This window comes from Podospora pseudopauciseta, chromosome 3, assembly GCF_035222475.1.
Source record: "Podospora pseudopauciseta strain CBS 411.78 chromosome 3, whole genome shotgun sequence".
Taxonomy (NCBI): Eukaryota; Fungi; Ascomycota; class Sordariomycetes; order Sordariales; family Podosporaceae; genus Podospora; species Podospora pseudopauciseta.
Window position 1 is genome coordinate 2,945,063 of NC_085893.1, and position 19,550 is coordinate 2,964,612.

The 19,550-nt window shown below is 52.7% G+C and overlaps 4 protein-coding genes across 4 annotated transcripts; 2 read left to right on the plus strand and 2 right to left on the minus strand.

The window, feature by feature from the left end:
• Nucleotides 1-5,776: 5,776 nt before the first annotated feature.
• On the minus strand, nucleotides 5,777-7,394 carry QC763_308315 (uncharacterized protein; the record flags this gene model as incomplete). The annotated part of the gene is made up of 2 exons (XM_062911278.1): nucleotides 5,777-6,871; nucleotides 6,930-7,394. 2 exons carry the CDS (start codon nucleotides 7,392-7,394, stop codon nucleotides 5,777-5,779), a joined length of 1,560 nt encoding a protein of 519 aa, XP_062767299.1.
• Nucleotides 7,395-8,564: 1,170 nt separating this feature from the next.
• Nucleotides 8,565-12,304, minus strand: QC763_308320 (uncharacterized protein; the record flags this gene model as incomplete). Its single annotated transcript, XM_062911279.1, has 5 exons — nucleotides 11,132-12,304; nucleotides 10,943-11,062; nucleotides 10,628-10,891; nucleotides 8,769-10,576; nucleotides 8,565-8,712 (listed from the first exon to the last, which is right to left on the minus strand). Exons 1-5 carry the CDS (start codon nucleotides 11,354-11,356, stop codon nucleotides 8,565-8,567), a joined length of 2,565 nt encoding a protein of 854 aa, XP_062767300.1. The 5' UTR covers nucleotides 11,357-12,304.
• Nucleotides 12,122-14,402, plus strand: QC763_308330 (uncharacterized protein; the record flags this gene model as incomplete). The annotated part of the gene is made up of 2 exons (XM_062911280.1): nucleotides 12,122-12,668; nucleotides 12,753-14,402. The coding sequence occupies exons 1-2, from the start codon at nucleotides 12,375-12,377 to the stop codon at nucleotides 14,400-14,402; spliced, it is 1,944 nt and encodes a 647-aa protein (XP_062767301.1). The 5' UTR covers nucleotides 12,122-12,374.
• Nucleotides 14,403-15,680: 1,278 nt separating this feature from the next.
• Nucleotides 15,681-19,530, plus strand: QC763_308340 (uncharacterized protein). The gene is made up of 3 exons (XM_062911281.1): nucleotides 15,681-16,820; nucleotides 16,873-18,741; nucleotides 18,803-19,530. Exons 1-3 carry the CDS (start codon nucleotides 16,594-16,596, stop codon nucleotides 19,053-19,055), a joined length of 2,349 nt encoding a protein of 782 aa, XP_062767302.1. The 5' UTR covers nucleotides 15,681-16,593; the 3' UTR covers nucleotides 19,056-19,530.
• Nucleotides 19,531-19,550: the final 20 nt, after the last annotated feature.

Here is a 19,550-nt window from a genome sequence, read left to right on the forward strand (position 1 = left end):
ACGAGATTCCGGACAGGATGCCAGCTGCGCAGAGCTACGCTCTCATTATCTGATATAACACAACGATCATGTGAAAAGAATTCCATGTTGGGGGGCCCAATTCCGCGACCAGCGGCAATACTCAAGGCTAAGCCTCCCGTTCGTTGCAAATTACACCGCCATTCGACCTTATAACAAGAGGAAATCTCACTCGTGTGGACATGTAAAGCAAGTCCCCGCCTACCAACATATAATAGCGCAGGCTGCCTCTCATTCGCTCCAACGTCCACTTAGGAAAGGTCTGTTGCCCGTTCCCCTCCCGTACGCTCTCTAGAACCGAATAGAGGACATTCTTCGAGTGACCAGCGACTTTGAGTTCTTCCCATCTATCTCTTTACTCCTCGACTATCGGAAAGTAGATTGTCTGTGCAACCATGGAGTGTTCGACTAGTCCCCAAGGTTCGGGCAGCATCGCAGGCAATACCGTGTACACTGGGGGCATCCAGTCGAATGTAAACATCATCCAGGTCAACAATCGTGGGCCACCAGAGTATGATATCAACCAGTTGCTCTCGGCACCAGCAAGTAAGCCATGATCCTTGAGATCGGTATGTCGTATCGCCAAGTCTGTGTGCTGATGAGTCGATTTAGTTCAGGAGTTTCTTGGTCAATGGCGCGAGTTTGCAAATTTTGTGTCGCGAGCCCGGGATCGAACCCATCCAACATCCTTGGACAACCCTTCAGGTTTGACAACAACTCTCGACAGCCCTGCAGATCTGCCTTTGTATCATATTCATCAATCCGAGAGTGTGCATATCGTTCCGGTTGTCTTCAGATCATCATCTCGGGAGCTTGGGAGTCGACAACCTAGCCGTCGAGCACCTCGTGCTAGGACTTTTCCTCTTGGCCCTCGTGACGACGCCGCCCCTATTCGCCTTTCTCCAGGCACGGGGCAAATATTTTCGGCTAGGGTACTGGATTGGATGAGAGTTCCCATTGAAGTTTCGTCGAACTATATCGTCAAAGGGTGGAAGGTTTTGAGAGAGACGGGCGGGACTGTAAGGCGGGTTTTTGGCTGTATTTGAGACTTCGTTAGGACATCACCACGTCAAGGGTTCTTCTGCATGATGAGGATAGGATGTCGTACATACCTTATGGTTTCTTTACTTCTGTATTTACTTTTTTTTTACTCCGTTGTGTGTGTTTAGGGGTCTTGTTGGTTTGGGTCCATAGCCGTCATGTAGGTAATTGGGGAGGTTGCTGGATATGTAGTGGCTTGGGGGAGACGATGTGATTAAGCGATTATACAATTTGATAGAGTCTTGAAGACCATATCACACACGAGTGAACATGTTCGACGTGAGAGCGGGATACTACCCTAACGAAAGGTCCACCATGAGGGTGTTGCATGACAAGGGAAATGCATCAAGCGTTGTTCAGTCGGTACTAAGTTCGCCAGGGAGCACTACTATTTGTCGTCAACTATACTGACTTCACAACAAGTGGCGTATTTGGTCTTACTCTGGCCCCTAGCTTTTCCTAGACGTAAACCTCTTTTCTTGTCTACCGCTGGGCCTTTGGTCCCGGTGACCTTCGTCGGTTCTCTGAGGTTGAAGCATTTATAGATAGGTATCCTGCGGCAGGTCTTGCAATACTATCCGTGGATTCTGGGTCGAAGTATTCCTTTCAAAGAGAGCGAACTTGAGATGATAAACTTGATGCTTCTCCCTTCGTACGCAAGGTGGAAGAGGCGCTGTACAAAGAGAGGAATAAAATGAGTCCTGGATATTCATGGAAAGCTCAGAGTTGTACGAATTCTGAAGAGGTAAGACAAATCAGCCCACCACAGCCTACCACGAATACCAACAAGAATGAATATTCGCGGATCATTCCTCTGGCACACCTGTATCACAGAACCCAATCACGCTGGGCGTAATCGTCTACAGACCGTTGGCCACCGTGAACGAGTGTGGTGCCATGCTGTCCAGAACAGAGAAAACTTCAGGATTCGACAGACAAGGCGGCTTTTTGCCATACACGGGGCTCTCTCGGCCATTCGTTGTCATCCAGTTGGACCAAAGACTTTCTTCCCATTGTGATGCCCAGACAGAGGTATTCATGGTTTATTCGCTGGGGAAGTCCCCATCGGTTCCGGGCTCGGTGTTCTTCTGTGATGATGTTACCCGACACCAGCTGTGTAAGGTGCACAATTCGCTGTTGCTGTCCATTGACCTCAAACCTTTGCCTGCAGCCCCATATCAGCGCCTTAGCTCAGGCGGTGCGGGTCTACATAGCCCCTGTGGGACTTGATGATGCCCGATGGTTTGTTGATATGACTTGTATGATATTGATATCCCATGAGCTGGCTGTCAAGGATGAGCCGCTAATTGTGTCAAATCGACAAGATAGGCGGTTGTTCAGTTGGTCATCCATGAGTGTCCCGATTCCTTTGCTGTCTCCAAACCCGGAGATCTTGTCTAATGTTGTTGAACTCGGGAAAAGTCCCCCTGGACATTGGTCTGTGCCGAACCTGCCGGGGGCCAGGAATGGGAAAGGGGCGAAAGGAGCCTACCGGAAGCTCCCCTTTTTGATCCCGGCGCTGTGCTTAACCGATGTTGGACTCAGTTCTACACAGTGCCACCATAAGCTCTTGCCTACTTCCGAAAACTGCGACTGTCCGCTCATGTTCCGACAATTGTCGATAGTCCTATAGTCCAATGTAGGTTGTGCCCAGATACGCGTCTAAGAATTGGCGCCCTACCGCTAATGACCACAAAAATGCAGATCTGCTCTTACAGAAATATTGGAATGCAGTACCGAGTACACTCCGCCACAATTAGGGTTGGGCACAGAGACACTCAAGTCTAACCTGTCAGAGACAACTGTTCATCTTCTAGAAAGAAGACGTATGTATTTTTCTGGCAACATGATTGGACATGACATGTCCCCCGCCTTGGGTTACTTTACCGAAAGCATTCCCTCGACACATTTTCTGTTGAATCTACCAGATCATGGAGTCTCTCTCATGAACGTGCCTTGCTTTTCGGTCTCGGCGTGAAGTTCATTATTTCAGATGCCTCGGTGGTTTTGTGGGAATTTGTTGACGAAAATACCCCAGGGAGCCAACGCTCATGGTAAAGCACACTGAACCATCTTCTTGAAGCCATGATTTCAACATGATCGCTAATGACGTCTTCCAGGACGGAATTGCCTCCACCGCCGCAGTGCTTCAGTTGATTGAGCAGACTGTGTCGCTCGTGCGTTACATTTTGCAGATTCGCGACGCAATCGAGGCAGCACCACGGGCACGTCGAGACATCGAAATGCAGATCGACAGCCTCCATCGCACATTGAGGGGGATTGAACTCGAGCCGAATTTGGACCTGCCCAACATCAAACAACATTACAACCACATCAATGATATCATGATAGAATTGAAGGATATGGCCGACTTGATGGGAACCCAACTGCAAAAAAGGCGGATCTATCAAATCATGGATGCGATTGCCCACAAGGCAAGGGACGATCGACGACTTGATAACATTCTGGAGCGTCTCAGGGATGCCAAGGCTCAACTATTACTCGACATCAATGTAGCCCATCTCGGGATGACAGGAGTCCTTCTCAGAAGCGTTGGGAATTCGGGGATGTACACCAATGCTAACAAAGAGAAGCAATCGGTATCATCGGACACAAGTCGGCCCACAAGTCGGTCGGATGAGAGCAGCACGAGAATGGGAATCTCCTCAACCAACGAGGTCCGTGATGGGGAGAGGTATTTTCATGTGCGCCAACGGAACGGGGATACGATGCCCCGGGAGTCTGCTCGTCACAATGCTAGCCGCTTGCTTCGAGAAGAACACGGGGTGTGTTCTGCGGAGCAGCATCACTATGTGCTTAAAGCGCAAGAAGCTTTGGAGCAGCGGGCGGAAAATGCATCAAGGAGCTCTCATAAGGGAAGGGATCCTTACGATCCCAGAGCAAAGGATAACCCGACGTTTTCGCGCTTCTTTCGTCGAAGTACAAGAAATCGGGTAGCGAGGTTCCAGCCCGAGGAGACGCTCACAGCACGGCATCTTGAGCCTTATGGCCAAGAGCCTCGGACGGCGTCCCATTCCAATCAGCTCAATGTGAGATGCCGTGGGCAGGTTGAGGGTGAACAGGTTCGCCCACGCAGAGACGTTTCTGACCGTCAGATTCGAGTGGAGGGGAATATGGCCTTCGAAAATGCGGTACAGCGGAACATCATCATGGGAATGGATGCCACACAAATGCCAGGCCTGGTGAGTGTTGTTGGGAACCAATCTACTGGCAACAGCCAGCAGCAGAACATGATTCTTGCCGGGCCGATGCCACTGCAGTTCTTCCAAGATCTGAACGGGTGATGCAAGCATCATATGCGCTACTTACCTTGCATTCGGGTATCCAGACCATTGGGCATTATGCATATATACACCTACTCAAGCCAAAATTTTGCTTTTTTGGCAGTTGTCCAACCGACAGACAAGTTGACCCCCCATGTTCATATCAACTCACCTTGGAGATGGCAACTGGCCACTCATCAGAGACGTCCCCTCATGTTCCAGGACTGTGTTGTGGTACGACATTCAAATATTGAGACTCGGCAGCTGTATTTTGTACGAATGGCGAGGAAGTATTCGCAGCCTTGTCCGAAAACACATTCCATCACTGCGAAACCGAGGCGGTACTCAATTATCACCGCCCTTCTTGTTTGCCCAACGCCCGGTTAGCAAGGAGCTCCCGCAACTTCTCGCAGGCAGAACCAATAGGCGGTGCATCAAAGTAATGGCACACTTGTCATGAAAAATGGCTGCCGGCTTCTTTGCCTTTTTGTCTATTTATTTGAGGCAAGGCATCTTCTCAAGGCAGATTCGAAATTCCACATTTTTGAAACATGGATGGGAAGTCTGATAAGTTCTTGAATGTATTGAAAGGCCCGCTGAAGAAAATGTTTTCCCCGAAACCTCCTCCGACATCCGAGCAGGTGCGAGGTGATAACAGTAAGCCTCATTGTCCAGCGCCCAAATTGGGTACGGTTTACTGACGCTTGACATTGTAATACAGGTTCCCACTTGTCGAACCCGCTTCCCGGGGACAGTCCGAATACTATGTTGGTTCCATGGAAGCAGGACCTGGCCGAACGTTTTGCCGACAATGGCCCCACGATGGAGGTGGACGACGAGGCTGCACATGATGCATCCGCCTTAGCATCAGACCCGAAACAGCAGTACGGCCAAGCCGGATCATCATCGGTCCCAACCACAGTGGTACCCTCGCCTCCTATCACTCAAGCACCACTCCAGCTTACCATCTGTACGTTGTCATGATACCGTAGCATGCCTACCTCTCGATCATCCACACATATCTGCAGATAGCTGACTTTATGAGCAGCGAACAACAAAACCAGCGGCAACGCGCAGCTACAACGCAACTACAACCTCGTGGATGCGGTTGCCGGACCTTTCCAGGGAACGATTCAAAACAACTTGGCGGGAGTGGGAATACAGAACAACAGCAACATGCCAAAGGATACTAACCCTGAGCTTGCTAAAGTCCTATTCCCGCCCACCAACTGAGGTATCTGGCAGTCTTGGACTAAAAAGTTGGCATGAAAGACTCTCATCATTCAATCCAAAACCGTTTCACAACCACCGATAGCAGCTGCCCCTTTCCCATTTTACTTTCAGGATAGCTAGTAACGGCTACATATACATTCGCTTTCGCAATATCAGACCCTATCCCATCGGTTCATAACATAGTCATCCAGCCCAGGCCCTCACCTACCCCTCAAATCAACCCCATCTAACCCCCTAAACTCAAACCACTCCCCCCATTCCCTATCCCCCGCCAACCTCCCCAACGCCACCTCCTCACTTCCCCCAGCAAAAACCACAAACTCAATCCCCTCCTCCTCATCCCCTTTTACTCCCGCTCTCGAAGGGTAAACCACAACCCCCCCCTGGTCAATGCTATCCACCAAATGCCTATACGCCACCAACTTCGTCCTCCGCCCCTTTCCAAACCCCCAATCCCCTCCAAGCAACCCCCCAACATCCCTATGATCAGTAATATACACCCCTCCCTCCGGTAATTCATCCAACCTGATACTCAGTCCCACCTTATCCACCGCCTTCCCCATCTCCCGTATCATCCCATCCAAAACCCCATTCTCCAACGTGACAATCCCCTGCGTCATCTCCCTTACATACAACGCCAACCTCCCCAAACTCCAACCACTGACAATATCCCCCACCGTCGGCTGCACCACCCCTGCCGGCGGGGAAACTGAGAGAGGGCAGCCGATGCAATTGAACTGGTGCCCTGGATGCAAAGGGGGTGACAGCCTCGGGCGGAGGTTGATAGTGTGCGTATAAAACGGGACGGTAGCTGGGTCGAGGTCGAGGGGGGAGAGCCGTATGAAACTGCGGAGGAGCAAGGCGGCGAGGCTGTCAAAGGTTGAGATCCATGCGTTGGGGTGGGAGCTGGACAGGTCGGATGAGGCGAGGGATTTCAATGCTGCGGCTTTGGAGGCGGGGAGGTGGAATAGCAGTGAGACGCCTTTCTTGGTTGGGTCAGGGGGGTTGTACACCTGGGGTTTGATCGGTTTGTCTGATGATGGGGGGGTGTTTGAGGGCGGGTTGAGAGCTGAGTTGTCCAGGCAGCTGAGGGGGAAGGGGGGTATAGGCCTAGAGCGAGACAGGGCTTGGCAGATCTTGGAGAGCTGGGTCGTGTAACCTACCCAGCCGATGACGTCGTTGGCGAAGTGGTGGTGGTGCATGTTCAAGATGAAGCCTCCCCGGATGAAGTTGAGCTTGTAGGCTGAGATGACGGGGTTGTTGGATGGGTGGGCTGGAGGGTGGCAGCCGTAGGTCTGGACATTGTCAGTCACGGTCATGAAAACAACCTACCCGAAAAGGGACAGGACTCACCATGCCAGGAATACTCCAAACCTTCAAATCCCCCAACAACACACCCCTAAAGTGCTTCTCCTCCAACTCGTCCATACTCGGGTACTTCTTCCCATCTGCTGCCTCCTCCGAGCCAAGATGCTGAACATCAAACCTGACCGTGTCCCCCTTCCTCCTCACATACTGCAGCTCGCCTGGTTTCTCAGGGTTTCTCTCAAGTCTCCCAACCAGATGCCGGACCTGAGAAAACATGTGCTCAAACCCCGCCTTCAAGGTCTCAACAACCCGGATTTTATCCTCCTCTGTGACAGCAGCTGGAGAAGAGAACCGGAAGAACAAGGCATAGTTGTTGTACGTCTGCGGCATAAAGTAATCCAATACGCCCACAGGTCGGCGTTCAACCTCGGGGTCATCCTCCCAATTGGCAGGATGAAGGTTGTAGGTCTGGTAAGGTGGTGATTGAGAGGGTGGTGACAATGATCCCATTGTCAAAGTCGTCGTTGATATGCGGAAAGTCTCGGAGGAAAAAGAATGAAAGCAATGAATTAGAAGCCTGGTAAGGTACCGAAAGGCTCAAGCCAAAAGGGTGAATATCAAAAGAATTTATACCATAACACACCTCCCCATCCCCCCCCATTCTCTCAACCACCTTCCCTATCAGAGAAAAAAAGACCTTGCATCTTCCTACTCATCCCACCCACCCTGAAGTTGTCGTTATCGTCAAGTAGGTCCCCACCTTCCTTACTCATATCTTGCAAGCCAACAGCTTCAAGTACTGCGTATACGCGGCATAAAAGATCGGCAAAGGCCCACGCACCTTCCTCGAGAACAAAAAGCGCCTCGCATTCCCATGATACAGCTTTGTATTACCTGACTTGGTGATTAACCACATCAATAAGCCCAGCGGGGATGTGGACAGGATGAATCATACCCACGTATTGTGTGTCGATGTAAGCAGAGCAGCGACATCCATGATTGGGCGATCAACACACCATCCGTTGGGGATTGCGTCCCGGCGTATCAGTGCGTATTTGATGACTGAACCGGGCTGAAGTGGGCTTTTCGTGCGTATTAACTATATGGCTCGTAGTCAGCAATAAAGACAAAAAAGTCTGAAAGAGTAACATGTAGGTCGACCTGTGTCCGCCGTGGCTCGGAAAAGTGTGCCGGGCTATCTGATTGTCCCTGTTGTCAATTTGTCATCCACCCTCTCTTCTATCAGACACAACCACCCTGAGCAGACACAACACCCTCCACTCGGCCAGTTGAATACATGTAAAACAGTGGTTTGAGCCAAGTTAACCCTGGAAAGTACTGGTAAACGTACATGGGTATAATGTGTACAATCCTCCTACAAAAACGCCTCGGGATTCCTATATCTGGAATCCCATGCTTCCATGATGCACATGCAGACTCCATCTCCCCAATGCTGTTACAGTCATCTCCAATAGTAGTTAGACCTCCTACACAGAACCACCTGCTTTGCCTTCTACCATATGCCATTGACGAAATCAAAACGCCTCCCTCCACGCTTGCGTGACCATACGCTCCTTGCCATGCCCTTCATGCAGCTGTCGCTGGAATCATGTGTTGTCTATAGGGTGTATGTATGCTATGCCGCTCAATAATGAAAAAAGTCAAATGTACTCCGGAAACTTAATCGATCGCGATTATTTCGTCATGTCTTGGGACTCGCCGCACAAAGCGTGGCTGTTGATTTTCAGCGCCAGGATACGCCATGGGAGCAGCCGTTCCATAGGGTTGATGCGGGCGGTCAGCTTCATATGTGGCGACTTGGTCGTAACTGTGTAAGGTAATGTCAGTATTGGGACCAGGCAGTAGAATCGAGTTTGTACTAACCCTGGACGAGCTGGGTAATATTGATACCCAACAACACGTTCCTGGCGCTCCGATCGCTGCGGCAGACGGATGAAATCAGCTTGCTCATAGACTGGAACACGGCCGGCATGCTCTTGTAAGTAGCCTGGCCTTTCGACAGCCACAACTCGCTCGTATCGCCGGGACGGATGATTGACAGGCACAGGGCGGGCGTCAAATTCGCCCGTGTCAACCGGAATTGGGCTCAGCTCATGTCGCCTTGGGAAGTTGTTGGAGAGGCGAACAATCTCTATAAAATCTCCTCGCAAACGGTCCATGGGCTGATTCCTATCCTCAACAAACCGACTATCATGCCTCACAGTATCCATAGGAACAGCTGGGCGAACATCGGCAGTCCCTCTGACGGTGTAAGAACGACCGGCGGGCTGTGGACGTATAGGCTCTGCCCAATGATGCGGCGTAGGCGCTGAGGGGCCTTCAATGTAGATGGGACGGGCTTCCGACCTACGGACTAGCCCGCTGTCCTCGACATAAACGGGTCTTGCCTCTGACCTAAGGTGCGCCACGTCATCATGGCGTGGAACAATATCCTGGTATGTTGTTAAGCGGTGCAAACTCGAATCAGCAGGTCCGCCGGGCATCCAGTTCTGTTCAGACCGCGGAGGTAGTCTGACGAAGCCTTCCTCACCGCCCGGTGTCCGGTATCCGCGCGCCTCAGTGGGCCTGCTGTAGGAGTCTTCAGCACGATGTGTTATGTATCCCATCGGAGCAGACTCAAACGCGGAGGGATGTTGCTTCGCAGTGAGTCGTGAGGGAGAGGCAGGCTCGATCGACTGTAAAACATGCTCCTTGGGTTCCTGGCTGTGATAGTGACTCGCCCGGTCACCCTGACGGTCAGGATAGGTATGAGACCCAACTATAGGTCCACGTTCATTCTCAACTGCAATCCTGTAAGGGCGTGGCGCCTCTGGAGCATGACTACCGGTGGCAGTAGAGATACGCTGCGCTACATCCGTGTAGCCAGGCCGGCTCACAGCCTCTTGGAACCCGTTGTGGAGATCGAGGGGAGTTTGAGAATAATATACCCGCTCCTGTGGACTGCGAGCTGTAGAAAGATCAGATCCCAACCGAGTTGGGTATTCGAGGCGTAACGGGCCACGGCTGGCAGACCTACCATTGGCCATTGGAGCTGCAGAAGTTACGGATTCTTCTGGTGCACGTCGTTGACGCTCCACAGCCTCATTCCAAGCCACGTCGCGGGCCGCTTGATAGCGACTGAACCCGCGCTGTGCCCACTTGGCAGCTTTGCGATCTTTCTGTTGAGTCTTCTTGATAGCGCTGCGCTCTGGGTGGGCCACGCGGGGACCATAGTCCCCGCGAGGCTGCTCAGCAACCTGTCGAACCGCAGGGTGGGCGGCAGTTTGGTTCTGCCGTAATTGCGCAGCTCGGATGGAGGGAGGCACCCAGTTCGCCTCCGCTTGGTCTTCATCGTCTGCCACCGAGGTATCAGACGAATCATCCTCGTCGTCATCTTCATCATCATCCTCATTGTCGCTCTCAGAATCGGAGATCACGATGACCTCGTACAGAATCTCATCGAGCTGGTCTCGTCCTGTCTCCTCATCTCCTCGCCACTTGACGAGGTAGTCGAGGCAGAGGGACTCGACGGCTTTTCTCGCATTGACCCAAGATGTCTCTTTGAGCAGCTTATCATACCGAGTATGGTTATGGCGGATATGGGCCAATACAGCGAGCTGAACTCGGCGTGACAAGGTTATGTCGGCAGCAAGGCCAACCGGAATAGAGTCTTTGCTCTGTGCGACCCTCGACTATCTAGGAGTGAGTTTGGGTTGTTGAGCCAGCAATGGTAATCTACCTACCTTGTTAAACGCATGATCCAGAATCATCTGGCGGTCGGTATGAGGAATGCGCGGAAACAGATCTCTTATAGCTGCGTCAGCTTGCTTGGTGATGTCTTCTTGTCTCTCCGGGATGGGTTCAGGAAGGCCCAGCTGAGCACTGGTACCAACCAGCTGATCATCCCCAAGAGTTTTGCGAGCTTCCTCCACAATTGACTCCCGGAAGTGGTGGCCCACACGGTTGAGGTGAAAGCTTAAGGCTGCCGAGAATACACCATTCATTGACTAGAGATTTGTCAGAACTGGAAACGTGGGAAGCTTGTGTTATTGACAAACCGTCACGATGAAGATCATAGCATCGCGCTCTCGAGACAGCTCCTTACAGAGAGTCGTCAGGGCGGGGTTCCCAATAGGAACAAATTCCATGCCCGGGGGAGGTTGTCGGTTTTGGGTGAACTGTTCTTGGTTAGTGTCCAGGACGATGCGAGACAGCGAGCGAGCAAGCGAGCGGCATGATCCAGTTACCTCGAATTCGAGCCTCTTCTTTTTGTTCTTGTTCTCGACGGCCTCGTACCATGTCTTGTACTTCTTGCTGAGCTGTGGCTTGTCAGGAATAGCAACCAAACCTGGGGGCAGAGGGGCCGCCCAATCCACAGGATTTCCTTTGCGATCTTTCTTATGCCTGCTCTTGGCATGAGTTCCGGTGGGAGCCGTCGCAACAACGCCCTTCTTCTTCTTGTCCCTGCCCATGATGACTAGTAGTATCTTATCAGGTTGGCATGGCACTCGCAATAGAACGTTCCTTGGGCGGTCGAAATGCAGCCAAAAAACGCCGTCGAACCAGCCACAATAGAGGTAAAATAGGCTGGGTCAGGCACCAAAGCGACACTTTTTCTTTATTCAAGAAAGGACAGCGGGGTCTTCACGCAGTGATGACCCAGCTGGTTGCTTGCAAAAGATAAAAAGACGTGCGCGCCGCGAAATGCCGGTGAAAGACAGAAAAGAAAAAAATACGACTTGGAAGCGAAAACACCTGCTGGAGAGCGCCGAGGAGATAGATACTGGCGATAGGAGCCAGGCGACAATATCCACAGCCACTGTTGGGTGCTCCGGGAAAAACAGGTAGGTTCAGTGGGCGCGCCCTACAATGTCGCCAATGAACTCGAACGCAGGGAGCAACCTGAGCTGAGGAGCAACAAGCAGTAAAGCGCTAGAAATAATTCTCACAGAGGCCGGGCACGATCATGAAAACTCTGCGGCAGCAGTCGCGATGCACCGCTCTTGCTGAGACTGGAGACTGGAGACGGGAGACGGGAGACGGGAGACGGATGGAAGAGAAGGACCGGGAATGGGTGCGTCACCCCTCGAGAGAAATGCAGAAGCGACGGAACCCCTCTGGCGGGATGTGGCTGGGTTGGGCCCCCACAGCCCGCAACGCCACACTAAGATCGGAGCAGCCACAACTCTCTTTGCACTTCACCACTTTGATGGTCGAAGCTGATTGGTCTGGTTCAGATTAAGCGCCTTCCTTATTACTCTGCATCTTGGTGTAATCCAAAGCCTGCGTCCTCAACTCTAGCTCGGATAAACTGCGTGGTGTTTCTTTGAGGACCGGTGAGGACGACAATAGGTGTTTGACCGTGGCGGTTTCTTGTCTGCATTTATAGGCGTCCGCAGTCTTGCATTCTCTATCTGGAATAGGGCACTCCTCTCAACCTCTCTTTTTCCTGACAACCTAAGACAACAATCATCGACCACCATTCTCACAATGGCCGACTTTGATCTTGGACCGTCTTTTATTCCCGCCTTGTACAAGCCGGCAGCCCTGTTGCCTATTGCCAAGCATCGAGAAGCCCTCTTGTACCTGATTGAAACCTCCCCTGTCACTATCGTCGTGGGTCAAACCGGCTCAGGCAAAAGTACTCAGATCCCCCAATTTCTCGAGCAGGCAGGATGGTGTGCTGATGGCAAGATTATCGGAGTGACACAGCCTCGGCGTGTTGCAGCAACCACCGTTGCCATGAGAGTTGCAGAAGAGGTTGGTTGTGAGGTGGGCAAGGAAGTTGGTTTCTCCATTCGCTTTGAGGACCTCACCTCGGCGGCTACCCGGATCAAGTTCATGACTGATGGCCTTCTTATTAGGGAGGCACTGGTCGACCCTCTCTTGTCTCGATACTCGGTCGTCATGGTCGATGAGGCCCATGAGCGATCCATCAGTTCTGATATCCTCCTCGGGTTACTCAAAAAAGTTCGCAGGAAGAGACCTGAGCTCAGGATTATCATCAGCAGCGCCACGCTCCAAGCCGAAGACTTTCGAGACTTCTTTTCGGAGTCCGACGAAGAAACACCAAAAGACGACAAAGATGCCGCAAAGGTTGCCTCCATCATCAGCCTCGAGGGCAGAACCTACCCCATCGACATCTTGTACCTGGAGCAACCAGCCGAGGATTACCTCGAGAAGGCTGTTTCAACCGTCTTTGACATTCACGCTAACGAGCCAAAAGGCGACATTCTCGTGTTCCTGACGGGAAGAGACGAGATCGAACAAGCTGTCCAGGCTGTTGCAGAGCGGTCAGCTCAGCTCCCTCCAGGATCCGATTCCCTCCTGCCCCTACCAATGTATGCCGGTCTATCGACAGAGCAGCAAAATTACATTTTCGAGGAGACCCCAGAGAACTTCAGGAAGGTTATCTTCTCTACCAACATTTCCGAGGCATCTGTGACGATTGACGGAATCGTCTACGTAGTCGATTCTGGGTTCGTCAAGCTGCGCGCCTACAACCCTCAAACTGGCATCGAGAGTCTGACAGCCACGCCAGTCTCGAAGGCATCCGCTGCTCAAAGGTCAGGACGTGCAGGCCGAACCAAACCTGGAAAGTGCTACAGACTCTACACCGAGGAAGCTTACCAAGCTTTGCCTGACGCCAACGTGCCCGAAATTCAACGCTCGAACCTGGCTCCTTTCCTCCTCCAGCTCAAAGCGCTGGGGATAGACAATGTCCTTCGGTTTGACTTCATCACACCGCCCCCAGCAGAACTGATGGTCAGGGCACTTGAACTGCTCTACTCGCTTGGCGCGCTGGATGAATACTCCAAACTGACAAATCCCTTGGGCCTGAGGATGGCAGAGTTGGCAGTGGAACCCATGATGAGCAAGACCCTCCTCTCGGCACCCTCTTTTGGCTGCTTGAGCGAGATATTGACGATTGCCGCCATGACAAGCGTTGGTGGGACGATATGGATCCAGCATGATGGCGAGAAGAAGAAGACGGAGAGCGCGAAGCGGAAGTTCTCAACCGAGGAAGGAGACCATCTAACCCTCTTGAATGTATACCAGGCCTTTGTGACCAAGGGCCGCAAGGAGGCACGTTTCTGCCACGAAAACATGTTGAATTTCAAGGCGATGTCGCGAGCAGTTAGCATTCGAGCCCAGCTCAAACGTTCTCTAGAGCGATTTGGAGTCGTAGTCGATGAATCGCTTGCGAGCGGTTCCACATCCTCGACCGCTGCTGGCTCGGCCTCCATCAACAAAGCAGAACAGATTCGACGCTGCTTGACCTCGGGTTACTTCGCCCACGCAGCGAGAATGCAGCCAGATGGATCTTTCAAAAACGTGTCTGGGACAACGGTCCTTCATGCTCACCCGAGCTCGATCATGTTCAACCGCAAGGCTGACTGGGTCATCTTTCACGAGGTGATGGAAACCGGCGACAAGACTTATATCAGAGATATCACCAAGGTCGAGAAGAACTGGCTGCTGGAGTACGCTCCCGAGTTTTACAAGACGTCGACTTAATAAGACAGATTGTGGCTTGGGAACGCGAGAACCGAGCGGCGGCATAGGGAAATCGGACCGAGAGGGCTTAAGACATAACAAATCGGAGGTTTGCTCCCGACATATGCAGCGCTCGAGCGGGACGAGCGCCTGCGGTTTATCGGTTTATCCTTCCGGCGCAAGGAAGGGAGGTGAGTGAGAGGCCTACAAATAATGATCTCACTGGATGGAGAGGTGGGCGTCCAAGTTTGTGGCGCCCGTTAAAGGGAGCCAATGCAAGTCATCAGAGCTTCAGCTGAGACAGAACCCCGTGTTTCTCTTTTTCTTTTTTTTACAGTCTCTCTGGAGGTTACACAATTTGGCGGAGGACGATAAAGATTGAGAATGGGTAGCACCACTTGGCAATGGAGATTTAGTTGTGTTCAAGACCACATCCCCTGCTGAGCGGAAGGTTGTAGATTTCCTAGAGCCCCTCAAGGCTGAAAAAGAAGGCAATTAGAAGCCAATATCGAACACTCTCTATTCATAGAATACCTCTAAGAAGACCGGACGAACCAAGACCAACCAAAACTGTAGATTATTTTCGTCCGCAATTACATCACGCACATCTCAGGTACCGTGGGCCAGACCACCAGGCGGCAGAGCCCGGATATGTAGATCATGAATACAACTGCATGCGGCGCATAAAGCTTCTTTTGTGCTGGTTGTTTTATGTTTTGGTTTCCTTGATTACCCTTTCGTCCCTCTCCGGGTCATGACTCGAGCACGTTCATCTGGCCGTATTCGGTCAGGCGTGTCTCAGGAAGACGGACACATTTACGATAAGCTTCTTCTGGTTGTGCATATGCAGCTAATCAACGGCCAGCAACTGATGAGAACCAAGGCCACGATGAAGCAGGCGAAAAAAAGAATTCTTCCTGCCGAAGCCATCCTCATGCAGGTTGACCGTTCGACCCCCACTACCGCACCTTACCGGCCGGTATCACGGTGCCAGCGTTTACGGAGGTGACCACCGGGGAGAGCCGTTCCCCTGAATTCAGGGATCGCTGACACTGGCGTGACGGGCTTTCATCTCGGCAAAGTACCGTTCCACAGTGGTTTATCAGCCCCGGTACCTGTCCGATTCCAGGCGGTGACAGACGGTCGTTGAGTGGGAGTCTGGCGAAATTAGCGCCATCTGGGTGGGTGCTCCGTTCCTGCATTAGCACGGGCCTGCAACGCTGCCATTGGTCTAGAAGGCCCAGCGGTCCACTTGACATCCCTGTTGGAATTTCACCGTCGTGAACCCAGGCGCCGTCCCCCCTTTTGATTAAGACGAAATTAGCAATTTCTATTCGCCCGCCGCTCTCGCGAGTGCCCACGACAGCGACAGTCCCCAGGAAACCCCCTTCACGGAGATTTGGGGACCAAGCAGGCAAGCTGAGCTGGCAGACCAGAGGCCTGTTCGTACCGTTGCTTCGTCTCTTCAGGGCCTGACCTTGGCGGCGAGAAGCTCAACCCCCTTCTGCTCTCCGTCCACGTTCGCTCCCAGTCGTAAATTCTAATCCTAATCACCTCACTCTTGGGAAACTTCTCCCTTTCCGCTCTTTTGCACCACCTCACCCGCCCCGGACAGAACCTCCTGCTCTGCTCCTCCTTCCCCCCACGGCCAGACGGTCACCACGCTCCTTTTACTTTTTCAAACCGTCTTGCCTCTAGCAGGCGCGCCATTCTTTTCCCGCCTTGCCTTTTGACTCCCCCCGCCGACGACGATACCTTCCTTACTCGCCGCCGACACCGCTCTTTTATTCAAATTGTTTTGCGCCCTCACGAATTCTTGACGAGCTTCGGATAGATTTTTAGAGCCCTTTGCGCCTGTTTGACTGCCTGTTGATACCTTGCGCCAAAAGTGAACCCTTGCCCTGTCGCTCGACTTTTCCCAGACAACACATCCCACGTCGACGTCGACTAGAAACTGGATAACGGCTTTTTTCGGTAAAATTAGAAAGGGAGGAAATATTCACGACCAATTTTTTGTCATCTCGATCCCGACACGAATGTTATGACAACATCTTTCTGCGCAAGCTAGCATTGACGTCTTTCACCACCTCACGCCATTTCTAACGCAGATACCATCTTCTGTTGCCCTATCAACCAGCCCTTTTCACTGCGCTGTCCGACCATTCTGGATTTGGAAATTGTCTAAGAAGGGAGGAATACTTGGGTTGTCAAGATGGAGGGAGGATTTTTAGATGGACAGCTTTATCCCATGGGGCCTAGGGTCCCGGGACTGGAGAAGCGCGGCCTTGCCGTGGAGATGCCCACGCCAATTTCTGGAATTAAGTTCCCTCGCGCCGTTTTGGCTGCGAGAGCCGAGGAGACCGACTGCCCGGATCCGCGACTTTGCCAGAAGCCGGTTGGCTCGTCTTCCATGACCTTGCCAATTGTTCTTGGAGTATGGTAAGTAGGATGCTGGGTATGCGCGCTAGAGTGTTGTGCTAACACTCTCTAGCATTCCCTTGGTTGGAGCGATTGGTGTTTTGATTTACCTTCACCGGAGGACGGTCAAAAAGAACAGGGAGGAGGATATGCATGATCCCCACAAGTCCCTGGATTTTGGGTTGGGCGCCGATTTTGCGAAGAAGAACGGCGCCGGTGTGGCCAACAGTGCCGACCCGTCGCGCTTCAACCGTCAAAAGCGCCAGCAAATGTCAATGGACATGAACCTTTCCAGCCCCTATCTTCTCCCGGATGTTGGCCAGTCTCGGGATTCCCTCAACTCTCTGGCCCGCACTCTCAAGGCAAACGATGACCCGTACAGCCGTAGCGATGCTGGTTCGATAAGATCGTTCGCGCACAAGAACGGAGACGCCGCCTCGGTGTACACTCGCGCTGCTAGTCGCTCTGCCAGTCGCCAGGATGGCCCGCTTTCCCCCCCTCAGACAAGGAGTCCTCCACGCCTCGGCAGCATGCCGCCCAACTCGCCCCTTTTCCCCCCATCGCCGAGCCATATGCGCCCACCACAGTCACCCCTTCCTCAGCCACCCAACAAGCCGGCCAACTCGCAAGGGTGGGAAGAGCAAGACATTGGTGTTGCAACGGATGCGCCCATTCTTCAGCAGCCGCCCGCTGCCGCTCAAAGGGATGCTCGGAAATCTCCTCTCTCTCCTACTCTCAAGACCAGCGACTCTAGCCTTGATCTCGCTCCTCCAGTTAATCCCTTCGAGAAGCCCGAGGCTCAAGAAATTGACACTCCCACCGAGCCCACTCATGTTGGTCTGGGACTCATGCACGGCGAGCCCGCTCAGGCCTCAGTCAGGACCTCCACTTCGACAGTCAACAGCGAACTCGAGAGCAAAGCGCAACGCGGGCAGCCCGCCCAAGCGCCTGCCGTGATCGAGCCTGAACGCGCCGAGTTCCACGACTTCGACTTCACCGATATGCCCAGGATGCCCCGGTCACCCTCGCCCGAGGGCCGTAAGGAGAACCAACTTGATGCGGACGAGCCCAGAGGCCGTAATATGCAGAGGACGTCACATCTGTATGGCCAGCAGGAGGGGGCTGCGAATGGCTTGGGCGTCCCGATGGGCGACAACCGTCGTCTTTCTGTTGGTTTCCGTCCTCTGCCGCCAGACGAGATCACGGAATCCGAGGACCCAGAGTACAGAGCCAACCGCATCAGATCTTTCTACAAGGAGTACTTTGAGGATTCCGCTGCTGACAGACCACCGATGCCACCCATGCCCCAGAACATCCCAGCCCAGCACCAGCAAAAGCGCCCTGGACCGCCCGGGCCACAGAACGGAGGGTACTACGATGACTACGCCGCGGATGCTCCTTACTTTGATCCTGCCTCGAACTCTTTCATCATGCCGTATGCCCAGCCTGTTTCTCGCCGTGCCATGACACCCCCCCCATCCGGACAGAGATTCCCCGGTCCCAGAGGTCCTGGTGGTCCAAGAGGTCCCGGTCCGAGAGGACCGCCTGGCCCGCCCGGCCTCCGCGGTCCTCCCAGACCTGGGTCTTCCGTTTCCAACCAGATCGGCGGTCCCTCCCGCCCGGGATCCAGCATGTCGAACGCCTACGGCCGACCCCGCGCCGGTTCCACCATGTCCGGTGGTCGTTTCGGTGGTAACGGTGGCAACAGAACGCCCGTTCCTCCCCCGATGGATCTCACCACCCTCCCAACCCCCTCCATGATGAAGGACGACTCGTTTGCCATCCTGAACGCGGCCGATTTCGCTCCTCCCGAGAATTTTGCCTCGCGTGCCCGTGGCAGATCCCAGAGCCCAGCTGGCGAGCGCCGACCGTATGAGAGGAAGGTCCCAGTGCACTCGCCCTTGGTGAACGCCTTTGATGAACTCCCCGTTCTCCCCAGCCCGTAAGTTCGATGATCCCTACTTGTATTTCCCCCCGAAAACAATCACTAACAGCTCGTCCAGTCATACCCTCCGCAAATCCAGCACCTTTACCGGTCTCGACTTTGCGCCCCCCCGCAAGTTCGTCAACGACAACGACGCCCGCAGCGACGCCGGCTCCATCCGCAGCAACCGCAGCGGCTTGTCGAATGTGCACGCCCAAGCCATCAAGAACGGCGCGGGCCGCATCAGCAAGCTGCCCGGCGACCAGATCTTCACCCCAGACGCCCTGGCTCAGACCTTGAAGCCATCATGGGGTCTGCGTGACAAGGTGTAAGAAAAAAAGGAGATATGATGATTTTGGGTTCATGTTTTTCGCATTCTTGCTCTCCAACAAAGGCTGGGACTGCTCCTCATTTGATATGCAAACATTTTCTCCGTTTCAGCAGGTTACTCACCTACGGTTTGTTCCTGTTTCTGGCATATTATCATCGGTGTCACGTCGTTTTTCTCTCTCTCATCCAAAGCATCAATGCGAGTTTATTAGGGTTGGTTTTTGAACTGGTGTAAAAAGGGGCGTGTTTTTGCTGGCTTGAAACTTTTTTTTGCTGTTGGCTATATCTGTTTGTAGTAGAGAGGGAAAGGGAAATCAAGTTCTTTTTTAGACCAAGGTGGAGGTTTACTTTTTGGAGATGGGAGGAAAAGATGGGAAAGAGACTATACTATTGTATGTCTAAATTTTGTTCAAAAAAGCCTTACATATATATAAATTTACCAACAACAACGTATATATTCACACACCTTGTTTTGGATTGAGCATAGTCTTATCGTA